The sequence below is a fragment of the Cannabis sativa genome, chromosome 2 (genome assembly GCF_029168945.1).
Source record: "Cannabis sativa cultivar Pink pepper isolate KNU-18-1 chromosome 2, ASM2916894v1, whole genome shotgun sequence".
Classification (NCBI taxonomy): domain Eukaryota; kingdom Viridiplantae; phylum Streptophyta; class Magnoliopsida; order Rosales; family Cannabaceae; genus Cannabis; species Cannabis sativa.
Genome location: NC_083602.1, coordinates 16296331 through 16313200, shown reverse-complemented (window position 1 = coordinate 16313200; position 16870 = coordinate 16296331). Strand labels below are relative to the sequence as shown.

At 34.4% G+C, this 16870-nt stretch overlaps 1 protein-coding gene across 1 annotated transcript; it reads left to right on the top strand.

Annotated features, from left to right (window-relative positions):
* Positions 1-2638: 2638 nt before the first annotated feature.
* On the top strand, positions 2639-13002 carry LOC115718677 (PH, RCC1 and FYVE domains-containing protein 1). Its single transcript, XM_030647500.2, has 9 exons — positions 2639-3588; positions 4496-4582; positions 6759-6848; positions 7694-7774; positions 7878-8072; positions 8330-10468; positions 11216-11362; positions 11692-12077; positions 12445-13002. Exons 1-9 carry the CDS (start codon positions 3520-3522, stop codon positions 12575-12577), a joined length of 3327 nt encoding a protein of 1108 aa, XP_030503360.1. The 5' UTR covers positions 2639-3519; the 3' UTR covers positions 12578-13002.
* The last annotated feature ends 3868 nt before the right edge of the window (positions 13003-16870 follow it).

Here is a 16870-nt window from a genome sequence, read left to right as displayed (position 1 = left end):
TATAATTAATTTATCTTTTGTGAAAATTGGGTATAGAAAAAAAGAAAAATAATTAGTAATTAAATTAATAAACACGGTTAGATAACCTATTTTTTTTAACTCTCACTCTCGATTTCTTTTCTCACCCCCTCCCCACCTGTTAGTCTATTTCACAACATGTTTCCTGAGCTCATACAAGCCAACTATTACCACCTTCCAATGCGCCATGCGCCCCTAACCAAAAGGACCAAAAGTCGTCGAAATCTTAGACCCCACAAACCCAAGACTTCACTCTCTGCCACTTAGGAGAATCAATTCGTCAAAATTGCGACAGTCCAGAGTTTATCGAGCATTTTTTAACCCCCACCATCGTTAAAACTCAAATGCAAGGGCATGGTTGAACTTAGGATATCAAAAACAATAAAACCTATCCAAGAATCAAAGTCCTAGTTTATTGAAAAATAATTGGAGAAATTCATTGGAATTCATGGAGATCTAAGAATACGCGGGGTACTTTTGAGTATTCTAAACATTTTCAAGCTAAACAATGATCACCACGGCATCCCTTGTGACCTAGGCTTCAAATACTAATACTTCATCATCTCGTTTCTTACTATCGAGTGGTGATGTTGCCATCTTCATTAAAGCTTTGGTGAGGGTCTTGACTAGCCACCATTTTGAAGTGTGAATATTATTTTGAATATTTGTACACACAAGTGTACTTTATAAATTCAATTAGATTGCGCAATAAGTTTAAATTAATTATTTTGTGAACTCTCTTAGTTTAAAATTAAGAATAACTAAATCTATTTTTATTGTGGGGGAAAAATAATTAAAATTGAATTAAAAGAAAATTTTAATCTAATTAATGAAAAAGAAAGAAATATGTGTTTTAAAAGGAAAAACATATTATATCAAAAGCAATAAAACCTAGGGCTGAACATCGGGCGGGTTTACCGGGTTTCGGGTTGGCGGGTTTCGGGTTCACGGGTTTCGGGTTCAAAAAATTGAAACCGAACCCGGACCCGAATAGGGCATGGGTTGGCGGGTTGGCGGGTCACGGGTTGGCGGGTTTCGGTTGGTCGGGTTTAGCGGGTTGGCGGGTTGACCCGGTCAACTCAGTCAACTCGGTCAACTCTTTAAAAAAAATTAATTTTTTATTCAAATAATTATTTTTTTTATTTATTAAATTAAGCATATATAATATAACAATTTGTTCATAGTATCTATTATTGAAGAAAAAAATACATAATCAATCCAACCAACAAACAAACAACCTATTTATCAAAGATTCAAACCAAACTTCATATTCATGTTCATGAATCATGATAAAAGTGAAAACTAAAATATTTCAAAATACATCCATATCCAATATCCATAGTCCATAAAAATCTAAAGTCCATATTATATATATATATATATAAAGAGTAATAAAAAAAATATATATAATATATTTATAAACCGGGTTGGCGGGCGGGTTCGCGGGTTCAACCCGAAACCCGGTACCCCTAAAATCTCAACCCGCCAACCCACCCGAAGGGTACCGGGTTGAACCCAACCCGCCCGAAACTTTTTTTAAAAAAATTTTTTGCGGGTTCACTAGTTCGGGTTCGGGCGGGTTGCTCGGGTTCGGGTCAAACCCGTTCAAAATGTTCAGCCCTAATAAAACCTATTCAAGAATATCAAGAGCAATAAATCTATCAAAACCTAGCAATAAAACCTATCCATGAATTAAGGTCCTAGTTCATTGGAAAATAATTGGAGAAATTCATTAAAATTCATGGATATTCGAGAATAATGAGGTACTTTGGAGCATTCTAAACCTGTTCAAGCTAAACAATGACCACCACGACGTCCCTTGTGACCTAGGCGTCAAAGGCCAATACTTCATCACTTTACTATTGAGGGACAATTACTCTCTTCATTAAGCTTTAATAAGGGCCTTAACTAGCCACCATTTATTTTGAATATTTTTACATATAGTGCACTTTAGAAATTCAATTAGATTGTACAATAAGTTTAAATTAATTATTTTGTGAATATGTTTTTTTTATTTTTTTTATTTTTTTATTTTTACAGAATTGTACATAGAAATTCCTATTGCAACCAGCGCTGCAATCTAAATTGTATATAATTCGTATAGAAACTCCTATTGCAACTAGTGCTGCAACTACTTTAAAAATTCAAACCGTAAATTAAAAAAAAAAAGTTAAAAAAATAGAATATGAAGTAATTTTTTTTTTTGGGAATAACTAAAATTGAATTAAAAATAAAAATTGAATCTAATTAATGAAAAGGAAGGAAATAAGGTCGTTTTGAGAGGAAAAAAATATGAATTCAATCCTTCTTTTTAAGGAAAGAAATATGGAGCCAATGGTCGATTCATAATTTTTTTTTTGAGTGTGATACTGATTCATACAACTTAAATCACCTGGATAAAATTAAAATTAAAACTAACCATAAATTAATAATAAATAAATAAATAAATAAAAAGTCATTATCAAACTAATTATTTTTTTTTCTTCCAATTTTTGTTAAGAAGCTGACACTGACAGGACACAAAAGAAAAAGAAAAAGAAAAAGAAAAAGAAAATGGACAGCAAATATGTAAGTGGGAGAAGAAGAAGAAGAAGAAGAAGAATTATTATGGGTTTAAAAGAGAAGTGTCAATATGGAAATTAAACGTAAAACGACGGCCATTATCCTTTTCCTCTTCTCTTTTGCTTTCCTTTTATATTTTTATTTTCAGCTCGCAGCCATAAACGACGAAGATACAACCATTTATTATTAATATTATTATTTATTATTTATAATTGTTTTTTTTTATTAAAATCCATTTATTTTTGCTTTATTTCTTTCTTTCTTTCTTTCTCTTTACAATAACAATAAAAACAAAAATTAAAAAAATTCCACCACTCTCTAGGTGGAAAAAAAAATACCTCTCTTTCTCTCTCTCTCTTCTGCAACTGATAATCAGATCATAGTTTTCCTAGATTTTCCCACCTTTTCACGTACTTTCTTGCCCAGATTCTCGCTCTCGAGCTCAGTGACTCGGTAACTCGGCGACTCAACAACTCAACGATTTTGTGCTTGCTTTCCGGAATTATCGGAATCAGTGGACTCACTCAATCTCATCTCTTTCGCTTCCACTTTTGAAATTTTCGCAGTTCGGAAGCCTCACTGATCGTTCAGCTCAGGGTTTTCCATATTTTTTTTTTCCTTTCTTTCTTCAGTTTAGCCGCACTAGGCTTTACCTTTTTCATTCAGCGATTCGAAGTCTTTTTCGGCTTTACAGTGTTAGAACAGTTTTGGAAGCTGTAGCTGGGCGAATTCGAGTCCGAAACGAGTGGTTATGTTGGCTGATTCGGGCGTTTTTGACGATTGGGGACCGTTTGCGTGTGCCAATTCAGGGTTTGAGTTGGAGTTTCAGCTAGTGATTGATGATTAAATGGCGGTGTTCGGCATTGAGCATGTCTCTTTCCCAAATTCGGTTTTAGATTTAGGGTTTTATTTTCACTGAAAAACACGCTTTATCGCGTAATGTCGCGGACGGATAGAATGGCTTCGGATCTTAGCAGGACTGGTCCCGTTGAGAGGGATATTGAGCAGGTAATATTCATATTCATTTACGGATTGTTTTTGTTCTTTGCCTGTTTGGATGCAAATGTCGGTAGCTTGATATTTTACATTATAGAAATCGTTTAAATCAGTGAAGAAGATACTGTAAACCTCAATTTAATTGGTCATTTCGCTTTTCCAAATGTAACTTTTGTTGATTCTGGTGACATAAATTCTATCCTTTGGTTGCCATCTAGGGCGGTTAGCTATATTGCTTTCTGTGATATGTTAAGTTTGAAGAATTAAATTGTGATTCTTTGTTTATTAGGGAGTGCGGTGACACAGATTAAGTTATTGCAAGAGCCTGAAAATACTTGATGCTAGGCCACTCTTAGATATTAAACCTTTGTTCTTTTAATTTGTGCTGACTTTTGTGCCTTCGTTATTTGGTAAAAATTATATTTCTCATGCATGATTGTTCAGGAATCTGATATCAGTGATATTGTATAGCTCCCTACCTACCTGTATATTTAATCAAAATGATTTCCTATTATGGGTTATTGTTTCACCAAATGGAGTTTTCATTAATCAGGATACAAGACTGAGTAAGAGGAAATTTGTTCCAATTATACAATAGTATTGCCACAAAAATAGCTCAAATAATAATAGTAAAAAGACATTTAACGAGTAAGAAATAGCCAAAGTTTATGGTATAACATTTAAATGTAATAATTCTAATATGTTGAATCTCTTGTAGCTCTTGCCCATGGTAATACTCCGCAATACTCTTTGTTTTCATAGTGATCTTGACTATTTGTATTTAATTTGCAGTACAAATAACTTGCTATTGTCATTATTACTTCGTTAGTCGTCACTAATATGTTTGCTTCTAGTTTCTTCTCCATGTGCAAAAATGATGAATATGCATAAATTACGAATGTGATTTTCTATACGACAGGCCATTACTGCCTTGAAGAAAGGAGCATGCTTGCTCAAGTATGGGAGAAGAGGGAAACCCAAGTTTTGTCCCTTTCGTCTTTCTAATGTAAGTTTATTCTTGATGTTCTACTTCAAATGCTATCATGTTTCTGAACTTTTCTTTGTTATGTTTTATTACGTTCTTTTTTCTTCCAGCAGTAAGTATATACGTGAGTTGTTTCCCCTGGTTAGTCATTATTACTATTTGCTATTTGTTATTTGATAGAAACAAGCCTTTATTTTGAATATCAGAAAGAAGAGATAGGTATCCTCGAATACAATAACGACTCTTCTTGCAACTATGATTTGTGTTGGAAGATATGTATTTTAATAATTTAAATTTTCGGAAATATCTTCCAAAGAAAATAACTAAATCTGTTTTATTATTTAAATTTAATTTCTTACTTCTTGTTTCTTAGTTAGATTCCTTAAGTCTAGGTTTAGATAGTTCTTATTTTTCCTCTACAGAGATGTGTTGTAGAATGGCCTACTGATAGGCATGAGCACTTTTCCTAATTTAACCCATAGCTGGAGAATCCTTTTCTTCATTCCTTAACAATGGCCAAAAGTAGTGAACAAACCACCAAAGTAGACAACTCTTCTATTTCTCATACTCTTTCAACACTATTTCAGCATCTTTATCCATTGATATTCCTTCTCTTCAAATCACCATTCACAATCTAAATGGCCTTAATTTCCTATATTGGTCACGGTTAATGACCTTGTATCTACATGGAAAAGTATGCCCGTAATACTTCACTGATGCCTTTCCCAGTAGTGTTTGCCTATTCCAAATGGGATTTTGGAAATTCAATGATCGTTACTTGGAGGAAGCTAAGATTGGTCGAACCCATTAATGATCGTTACTTATCTCATTTGATCAGCGTCCATAATGCTAAGGGAAAATTGACACTTTGAAGTAGCCTGGTCCTTTATTTTTATAACTTATGTTCCAAAGCAATCCTGGGGGCAGTTATCCTAATTGCGACATATCTTATTAGCTGAATGCCTTTTGAGTATTAAAGCATCACCTTGTCTCTCTTCTTCATTCTTATCATAATACTCATCTTTTCTCAAATCTACTAAAAAACATTTGAATGTACCTCCTATGGAACTATGCTCATAAGCTAGGTCTTCATCGTACTAAGTGTGTTCTTTGATTCCACAAATGCATCTTCCTAGGTTACACTTCCACCGAAGAAGATTACAAATGTCATAATCCTCAAATCGCTCGAATTAAAATATTGGTATAATGGATTGATATATTGCTCATGTAAGGAAAAATAATTTATTATTATAATTATTATTATGGTGTAAAATTATTTCCTTCAAAATTTCTCCAAAATATTAAGAAATGTTTGGATGATTTTGTTAATTTTACTGTGTCCATTATATATCCTGGATATATGTTTTTTACTGTTTCTTCTCATGCAATAAAATAATATACATTTGAACATTAAAAAAAAACGTGATATTACAGTGGATCTCTTTTCAAAGATATGTTTATGAGATATTTTCAAACTTAATATTGTATGTTATATGTTATGTAGGTTGGCTGATATAGGTCCTCTATTTTATATATTTTTGGAAAATTCTTTAGTAGTTCCTCTGAAAATGGCACTACTGGTGCATCCCCTCATTTTTTGCTCCATGATAGTTATAATCCCAACTTTGTATATGAATGTGTACATAAATTATAATAGATATTCCGCACCTTTCCAATTTTTTTTTTTTTGAAGAATTTATTGTGCCAAAATCAGGATTCAAACAATTTACTTGTTAAAAATGACGGATACATGTGCAACAAACAATTTGAGCCCTATTTCGGTACAATAAATTATTTAGAATTTCTTAAAAATGCGTAGGATATTGTTATAAACTATTTCTATTAGTTTATAATCATATTATGTTTGTAATTATATTTCATTTCAAATGATAATTATCATCCTCAATACACACGTGAAAATGTTTCTATTTGTAGTCTTTTGTCTATTCCCATAATACTATCCAATATTCGTGATATTTGTATTACCCTGACTTCAGCACATGAAAAGCCAGAGCGTACACAATTTGAGGACAAATACATCATGACTTTGAAAATAACTATTGAGCTCAATGACATGCTATTTTACCCTGTATTAAATTTGTGTGCAATTATGCTATTGTGGTTAGTTGCAGAGCAAGATTTATACATTGTTCCACTAAAACTTGTAATTCTTATTTTTGGGGTTTGTTGCTTTCAGGATGAGTCTGTTTTAATATGGTTCTCTGGGAAGGAGGAGAAACATCTTAAACTGAGCCATGTTTCTAGAATTATATCAGGGCAACGCACCGTAAGTGTCTTTCTTGGGTGATAGTAACTTAAAGAGGAGAGATTTGTTCATATATATGCTTTGATTATCTCTACATTATTAAGTAATGTGTTTTCAACAAAATTTATGAATGTTGGAGTCTTTTCTTATTTATATTCTCCTCTCTAAAAATAGCAGATACTTTAAAATTGGTAGAAACATTTGAAATACACCCTGGTTGTTATTATCGGATACATGTTTTATTCTTCAAATCTTTCTTCATTTTCTAATCCTTTGTTTAGGTTTGTCTACTTGTGGATGCTAACAGCATCTGGTTCTTCTCTGTTATTTCTAAATGAATTGGTATGGTTGTGGATGAGGATGAAGATTGACATTCATTGTACTAGTAAATAACAGAAGTTGGTGACCTGTTACCAAACTTCTTTACACCTCTACATTGTAGTATGTGATACAGATTGCTTAGCTATTGTGTTCATCCATTAAATATGAAATCTGATAAAATTTGGAAACTTGACCAACCATGATCATTTTGTACTGAGAAAGGTGAGGACAGATACAAAATGCTAATTTGAGTAAGATCTTTAATATGCCCAATGAGTTGGTTGGACACTTCTATTTTTCTAGGTTTGCAACATTTGCTCTCTCATCAATCTAGTAGCTGCTCTAATCAGATATTGTGGCTTGTGTAGTTGGGTGTTTAGCAATCATGTTTGTATGCATACTTTTCTTATCTTTTAGCATGTGCTTGTACAGGTGTTACATTGTCACAATTTCATTCTTCCCTTAACAGATGTCAACTTCTTATGAATGATGATTTTTTTTTTGTTTGGTAGTAATTTAATTTAATCTGTCTACACCTTTTCCAGCCAATCTTTCAAAGGTATCCACGGCCGGAGAAGGAGTATCAGTCATTTTCTCTTATCTATAATGATAGATCACTGGACTTGGTAATAAATGTGTTCTTATCTGACCTGATTACTGCTGTATGGTTTTAGTTTTTAGATAACTCATCTTAAACTTTACTGTATTCTCTTGTTATCATTCTTCTAGATTTGCAAAGATAAAGATGAAGCTGAAGTATGGTTTAGTGGTTTAAAAGCATTGATATCCCGTGGTCATCATCGAAAATGGAGAAATGAGTCTAGGAGTGATGGAATCCCATCAGAGGCAAATAGTCCTAGAACATACACGAGGAGGAGTTCTCCTTTGCATTCTCCCTTCGGTAGTAATGATAGCTTACAGAAGGTGAAAGATCTTTTCCCTGTTTTCCTTTGAGCTAAATATGCAGTCTGTGACTTAGTTAAATGTACCACAATTATGTGTTATGGAGGCCCCCTTTCTTCTAGTTTAGGTCCTCCTTTTATTATTAGGTTTTGAGCTTGGTCTTGTTTTGCTTTGCAAGGGTACTCAATTGACTGTGTTTTGTTTGCCTATTAAATGAAGTAACTTCTGGTCAAAACAAAAAAGATTGTTAATCTAACTTTTCTGTCTATCTAATCCAGGATGGTTCAGATCACCTTCGCCTCCATAGTCCATATGAAAGTCCTCCAAAAAATGGTCTGGATAAGGCATTATCAGATGTGATACAATTTGCTGTTCCTCCCAAGGGTTTCTTCCCTTCTGATTCTGCAAGTGCTTCAGTCCATTCTTTGTCTTCAGGAGGCTCAGATAGTGTGCATGGTCATATGAAGGCAATGCAGATGGATGCTTTTAGAGTCAGTCTATCAAGTGCTGTTAGTTCATCAAGCCAAGGTTCTGGTCATGATGATGGTGATGCCTTGGGAGACGTTTTCATTTGGGGGGAGGGCACAGGGGATGGTGTTTTGGGTGGTGGGATGCATAGAGTTGGAAATACTTTTGCAGGAAAAATGGATTCGTTTTTGCCCAAAGCCTTAGAATCTGCAGTAGTCCTTGATGTTCATCACATCGCATGTGGTGGAAGACATGCTTCTTTGGTTACAAAGCAAGGTGAAGTTTTCTCCTGGGGTGAGGAATCTGGAGGCAGGCTTGGCCATGGTGTAGATTCTGATGTATTTTACCCAAAACTTATTGATGCCTTAAGTAATACAAACATTGAGCTTGTAGCTTGTGGTGAGTATCACACATGTGCTGTAACTCTTTCTGGTGATTTGTACACGTGGGGGGATGGTACTTACAATTTTGGTCTTCTTGGCCATGGAAATGAAGTGAGTCATTGGATGCCAAAAAGAGTTAACGGTCCTTTGGAAGGCATTCATGTGTCGTCTATCTCTTGCGGACCCTGGCACACTGCTGTTGTGACATCTGCTGGACAATTGTTCACTTTTGGTGATGGAACTTTTGGTGTTTTGGGCCATGGAGATAGGATGAGTGTATCTTTACCCAGAGAAGTGGAGTCCCTGAAGGGGCTCCGTACTGTGCGAGCGGCTTGTGGTGTTTGGCATACTGCTGCCGTTGTGGAAGTCATGGTTGGAAACTCAAGTTCTAGTAACTGTTCTTCAGGAAAGCTGTTCACTTGGGGAGATGGTGATAAAGGTCGTCTTGGTCATGGCGACAAGGAAGCAAGGCTTGTGCCTACTTGTGTTGCTGCTCTTGTTGAACCAAATTTTTGTCGAGTTGCCTGTGGACATAGTTTGACAGTTGCGCTTACAACATCAGGCCATGTCTATACGATGGGCAGTCCATTTTGTGGCCAGTTGGGAAATCCTCAAGCTGATGGAAAGCTTCCAACCCGTGTAGAAGGTAAACTTTCCAAGAGTTTTGTAGATGAAATAGCTTGTGGTGCTTATCATGTTGCTGTTTTGACTTCAAGAACTGAAGTTTACACTTGGGGAAAGGGAGCAAATGGTCGTTTAGGTCATGGGGACATAGATGATCGAAATTCACCTACCTTAGTTGAAGCCTTGAAAGACAAGCAAGTTAGAAGCATTGCTTGTGGCACTAATTTTACTGCAGCTATTTGTCTTCATAAGTGGGTGTCAGGAATCGATCAATCTATGTGTTCTGGTTGCCGTCTACCGTTTAATTTCAAAAGAAAACGCCATAATTGTTATAATTGTGGACTTGTTTTCTGCCATTCATGCAGCAGTAAGAAGTCTCTTAAGGCTTCCATGGCACCAAACCCCAACAAACCATATCGTGTTTGTGATAGTTGTTTTAACAAACTAAGAAAAAATATTGAAACTGATGCTTCATCTCAGTCTTCTGTGAGCAGAAGAGGTAGTATCAATCAGGGGTCAAATGAGTTCATTGATAAAGATGAGAGGTTGGATTCAAGATCTCGAACACAACTTGCTAGGTTTTCTTCTATGGAATCCTTGAAGCAAGTGGAAACTCGGTCTTCAAAGAAGAACAAGAAACTGGAATTTAATAGCAGTCGGGTCTCACCTATTCCAAATGGAAGTTCACAATGGGGAGCTCTTAATATTTCCAAGTCTTTTAATCCAGTTTTTGGGTCATCCAAGAAGTTCTTCTCAGCTTCTGTTCCCGGATCAAGAATTGTTTCTCGAGCAACATCTCCAATTTCAAGGCGGCCCAGCCCCCCTCGTTCTACAACACCAACTCCAACTCTTGGAGGACTTACATCACCAAAGATTGTTGTAGATGATGCCAAAAGAACAAACGAGAGCCTCAGCCAGGAGGTTAAGAAACTAAGAACACAGGTAGCATGATTTTAGACAAGTTAATACTTAGCTTTACAGTTTCCATGTTCTCTTAAAATTTATACATTTGCTTTATCTTTGCTAAATGTATAGATCTTTAAAAAGGTAGTAAGGAGTGTGGACTTTATGTAGAAAGTTTAAAAAACCTGTACTACTGATTCTACCCAAACCCTTTTTGTGAAAGGGCCAAGCTTTTTCATCTAGGAGATATGCTTTGAAGAAATAATTATAGAAGATTGAGGCAGCTATGATAATTTCTCAAAGATAGGAGATGTAGTAGCGATGATAATCTCTCATACTCAGAATAGAGTAGTGTTAGCATTCTTTTTCTCTCCCTCTTTTACAATCTTTATCTCACTGATTGGTATGTGAACTTCATATAACATCTCATAATTTTCACGGAAAAGAGCCATCCCTTTGATTTTTCAGCTTTGAGTGACTAGATGAAATGTTCTATGCTTTAGACTGTTTGAAACTCCCATAAGTTTCGTAGTACAAACTCTTGGGAAGAGTAATATATGCACATTATGTTTAGTATGACAATGTTTTAGGGCAAGCAAAGAACCTCCACCAACCCCACTGCCTGCACACACTCACACCCAGCCTCTTGACCCAACCTCAAGTAGCAATTGTAGATGTACTTTTAGTTAGGAGTATATGCACTGATCTTCTTATTCATTTACGAGTCTGCTTGTGGATTCACTTGATCCGTTAATGTTATTTTGCTTTTTTTGATATCTATCTTAGGTTGAAAGTCTTACACGGAAGGCACAACTTCAAGAAGTTGAGCTGGAAAGAACAACTAAACTGCTCAAGGAAGCAAGAGAAAGTGCAGGGGAAGAGGCAGCCAAGTGTAAGGCAGCAAAGGAAGTCATCAAGTCACTTACAGCCCAAGTAAGATGGATATTTCGTATTTGTGTGCATAACTACACTCATCCATTTTTTGAGCAGTTTGGTTTTTATGTGAATATGAATGTTGTTTTATCTAGTTTATCAGGGGGAGAGTCTTGTTTCATTTGGAATCTTGTTTTATTTAGTATTCAGTCATTCTATTCAATGAGCTACGTCCTTCAATTATCTGTGGTGGATAACATTTATTAATTATAATGTACTTGCATAACTATGTCACATGGATCTTATTTCTATTTTGATGTTGTTAAATTGGTAGATATTTCATGATAATATTTTGCTTATGATGCATTAAATTTCTTGTATGGTAACAGTTAAAGGAGATGGCTGAAAAACTTCCTGTTGGAGCATCCCGTAACACTAAATCACCTTCTCTCACTTCTCTGGGCTCCGATCATGTTTTTAGTGATATTTCTAATCCTTCAGTAGAAAGATTAAGTGGTCAAATATTATCCCAAGATTCAGAGTCGAATGGAACAAATGTCCCATTGAATTGTAATGGGTCCACTACCAACAGTAATAGAAGTTCAGGTCATAATAAACAAGGCCATTCAGATGTAGCATCTAGAAATGGGAGCCGAACAAAAGATAGTGAATCTCGTAATGATAATGAATGGGTTGAGCAAGATGAAGCGGGTGTTTACATTACACTTACCTCTCTTCCAGGAGGTGCCAAGGATCTCAAGCGTGTCCGCTTCAGGTATGTAATTGTTGGGATTTTTCCACCGTCATGATAGATATCTTATAAAACACGTCTGCATGTTATTAGTTGACAGTGCTGATGATCCTATAAAACATTTAAGGAAATCATGCTGAGCTATTCAAGCAAAGTAAATTTATGGTTAAAAATCTCATTTTGAAACTTTAATGATCCATTCGGTTTTACATCTAATCTTAACTAAAATTGAATTTCTTGGTTATGTTAGCTCGTGAAGTCAGTCTCAATTAGTTTAGTCCTCACAAGTCAATGTATAATCTGAAATGTATCATTTTTACTTAAAACATGCAACCCAGAACAAGAACTAATTTTTCTTATCGCTTAACTCAATTTTATCTTCAAAATGCAGTCGAAAACGATTTAGTGAAAAACAAGCAGAGCAATGGTGGGCAGAGAACCGCACCAGAGTTTATGAGCAATACAACGTTCGCACGATGGACAAGTCTAGTGTTGGCGTTGGAAGTGAGGACTTGGCCCACTGACCTGTTGAAACAATCTTTATGTAAATGAAAGGGTTTTCTCTAGATTGGAGCTTGAGTAACTGTGAGGTCATACTGGTTAATTAGAGTTGGCTTCCATCTTCCTAAAGGAGCTAAAAGGCTTGGGTATAGGAAGGAGAATTAAGAGGGGTTTGATTGTGTTTTCTCATTTTATCCAATTTGTCTCCGATTTTAATTTTTTTCCCCCTTTTTGATTTGTATTCCATTTTTTACCTAAGTGCTTTTGTGTGTGGGGGATTGAGGGTCAGAAATGTAAATTCCTAGTAGGTTGCTGCTACATGTTGAAAGCAGCTGCCTTGTAAATTCCATAAGTGAATATGCAGTTTTTTTCTTCCCTTCCCTTCTCCACGGTTTTATACATTTGTTCAGGTAATCTTACAATCAAATGCTACGTAATTTCTAGGCCATGCTTTGTTTCTCTCCAATTAATTTTCATGCATATAAAATTTTAAGCGGAAAATAATTGATAAATTAGTTGTTGGTTTAGGGTTTTAATAATTGGATAAATGTTATGTTTAGTGTGAAGCTATATAACGTAAAATTAAGCTAGATGTAAAAAAAAAAATGCATTTGTGCATTTATCTTTTGCTTTAGCTCATAGAGAAACTATAATCACAATTATTATTAGTTCTTATATATACAACGGTAATTGTTACAGTTATTAAGGTGACAAAATCAGAGTTTAAAAATTTTGTTGCGAGTGTAAGAAAAAAAAAACAATGCAATGCAATTACCGTGCAAAATTGGAGTTATAATTTCAACCCAAACCAAAAACCAAAAAAGGTATGTAGTATGTACATCCTTTTTTTAAAGGTTGTGTTGAGATTGTTTATTTTGAGAGTAAGTTGACAAAACATCATGTCAAATTTGGGTTCAACAACAAGTATGGTTGATATGGCCCATTCTATATAAATTAGTGGGAGTGCCACATGCAAGACATGTGCTGCCATTTATTCCTTTAAATGTAGTTTGAACTTTGAAGCAACATGTTGTGTGAATAAAACTTAAAATTTAAGAATATATTGAATAAAACTCAAGATGAAACAAACTAGGGAACTTGCACCCTAGTATTATTGAGTATACCCCAAATTTTTAAATGCATTTTTATTCTTTTATCAAATGATTTATTCTTAATAAGTACACCTCGCTCACTAAAATTCATCCATTAGATATTAAAATTTCATTCTTAAATCAATCATTCGTTACAAAATAAATTGTTAAACATATTATTATTATTATTATTATTATTATTATTATTATTGTTGTTGTTGTTGTTTTGATAGTATATAAATTTGTATAATCATGTTATCATTATCTTTGTGATATGATTTTACATAAGTTTATATACTAATCTAGGGGTTTTTATAAAAATAATTTTTAGATTAAAGTTTATAATTTTACCGACATAATTTTTTTAAAAAAAATACTATTTTTTTATAAAATAATCGTAAAACAATAAAATCGAACAATTAAAACAACAGTAGAACAACTAAAAGACAACCCTGGAAACTTAATACAGTAAACAGTATTTTTGAAAAAATTCCACCCCACAGTAAAAAAATAAAAAAGTTAAAAATTTCAGTATGTGGTGTAAAAACTCCATTAATCTATTTGTTTTTTTTTTCTACTTTCAATTATTTTTCCGTTCTAAAATTATATATATTATGGTTTCTTTTGTTGAATAGAATCCTTTAATTTTTGTAAATATATATTTATTGTAACGCCCTGATACTTAGGCATGCTACAGTGATTTTTTAATTACAGTGTTATCTTTGCTAATTAAATTTTTTTTTCTTGAAAATCGTGTCAAATTAAAATTTTAGATTTAACTAATAAACTTTATAAACTTTTATTTAATTATTTACAAAAGTCAGGATCTTGTAGTTAAATTTTTACAAAATACTCAAAATACATTTAGTCAGGTCGCACAACGACTACAAAATAAAACCCTACATGTCCCGAGATCGAACACTCCAGGTTGCGCCGCCATGACATGTACAATATCATCCTAGCTCGAAACTCACTCTTGTTCAGCCTTCGCCTTTCCTTTACCTACACATGAAAGTAGAACTGTGAGTAGACAAACTCAGGTAAGAAAAGCATATAACAAATCATATAATATCGACTTGAATCTAGGCACCCATACACCTATTTACTAGGCTTAACAAATGAGTAAGAACCACTGTACCACATACACTATGTACCGACATTGTACGAGTGTTGGTAGAGTTTGTGTCGTATCCTGAGTACCACTAAGTGGTATACCGCATATACACTGTACCTTTCCGTACTTGTGTTGGTAACACCGTAATGTACTCATATAACAATATACATTATACCAATGCACTCTGTACCATTTTCGTACAAGTGTTGGTAGTGTATTAACCATAATAAGCATGCATATATATATATATCACACATACATATATTCGCATATATATCACATGTTCTACACTATTCTTACCTCATTTTCGAATTCAAGTGAGTTGGACAACCTGAACGGAAAACCTCGTGTTGGATGGATGCCCTTCACTAATTACTCCTTGAATTCAGCTAGCTCCCTTCAATTTACACCAGAAAATCCCAGGTCTAGGCTGGTTTGTGGTGGTCGAGCAAGGAAGAAAGAGGAAGGGTGATGATTTTCTCTAATTTTCTTTGTTTTTTTCCTTATTTCTCAAATGAATAACTTAATTAATTAAACTTAATCTTTTGGCTGAAAACAAGTAAATGGCCAGCTGCCACTCTCACATGCAGCCACCTAATCCCCCTTTAAAATGACCAAAATGCCCTTTTAGCTTAAACTTAAGCTAACTTAAGCCTAGGGGTAAGATGGTCAAAAACTATAACCCCGCTCAAACTCGGTATTCAATTTATTTCCAATATTATCCCACTTAAAAAAAAGTTCTAGACTTACCCATGTGATTTAAATAACTATCCATCGCATTTTTCGTCGTCACCGAGCAAATATTGTAAAAAGTAGCATAATTCATATATAATACAAATGATACATCTAGAATTTAATAAAATCTCTAGAATTGAGAAATTATAACTCTAATGCATATTTCTAAAAATGGGACCCATAATTAATTAAATTAATAAATATTTAAAGAATTATCAATAATTAACGCTAATTGCCTTTACTAATCCATATTCTAAAATGCGGTCATTATAATTATCTCCCCATTAAAAGGATTTCGTCCTCGAAATCTAACCTGAATATCTCTGGATATTGAGTCTTCATGTCAAACTCTAACTCCCAGGTGGCTTCCTCCACCTTGTTGTTCCTCCAGAGCACTTTGACCAAGGCTACAGTATTGTTTCGAAGAACCTTTTCCTTACTATCAAGGATCTAAACTGGTTGTTCTTCATAGGACTAGTCTGACTGTAGTTCAAGGGCTTCGTAACTCAAGACATGAGTCGGCTCTGAAACATATTTCCTCAACATTGAAATATGAAATACATTATGGACAACCGATAATGCTGGCGGTAAGGCTAGCCGATACGCTACCTGTCCGACCTTCTCGAGTATCTGAAATGGCCCAATGAACTTAGGGCTTAACTACCCCTCTTTTTGAAGAGTCTAATACCCTTCACTGGAGAAACCCGCAGGAAAACATGTTCCCCTACCTGAAATGTAATGTCTCTGCGCTTCGGATCAGCATAACTTTTCTGCTTGCTTTGTGAAGCAAGCATCCAAGCCTTGATCTTGTTTATAGCTTCATCGGTCTTTTGAACTAATTCCGGACCCAAGTACTTTCTTTCTCAAATTTTGTCCCAATGAATTGGGGAGCGACATTTCCTACCATACAACTGTTGGGTTTATGCCCTAAATAAAACTCCATTTTAATGTAATCTATTTTATTCAACATCAATAAAGAAACAGAAGTATTTTTCATTCATTTGTGTATGTTTTGGTTCACTTTATCAATTGTTTGTCTATTTGATTTATAAATTCATCTGAAACCCTTTTCACATACTTGATCCTGTTTATTGTGCTGTCAACACATTGGAAAGTAAACATGATTATGTGAATAAAGTTTCCTAGATTTATCAGACACAGGGTTTTACTGTAAGATATTCTACAACAAGAGTTTACTTGCATTTGGAGAAATGCTATGTTCTTTCAAGAACATTAGTTAAAGTAAAGCTCAGGTTGGATGCATGGAGTATGCATCGGAAGGGACCGATATTGAACTTTGACTTAGATTTATTAAACTTACCGTAAATCTATTCAAGTCAATATCGCCTAGTTGATCCTAGATCAAATGATCTTAA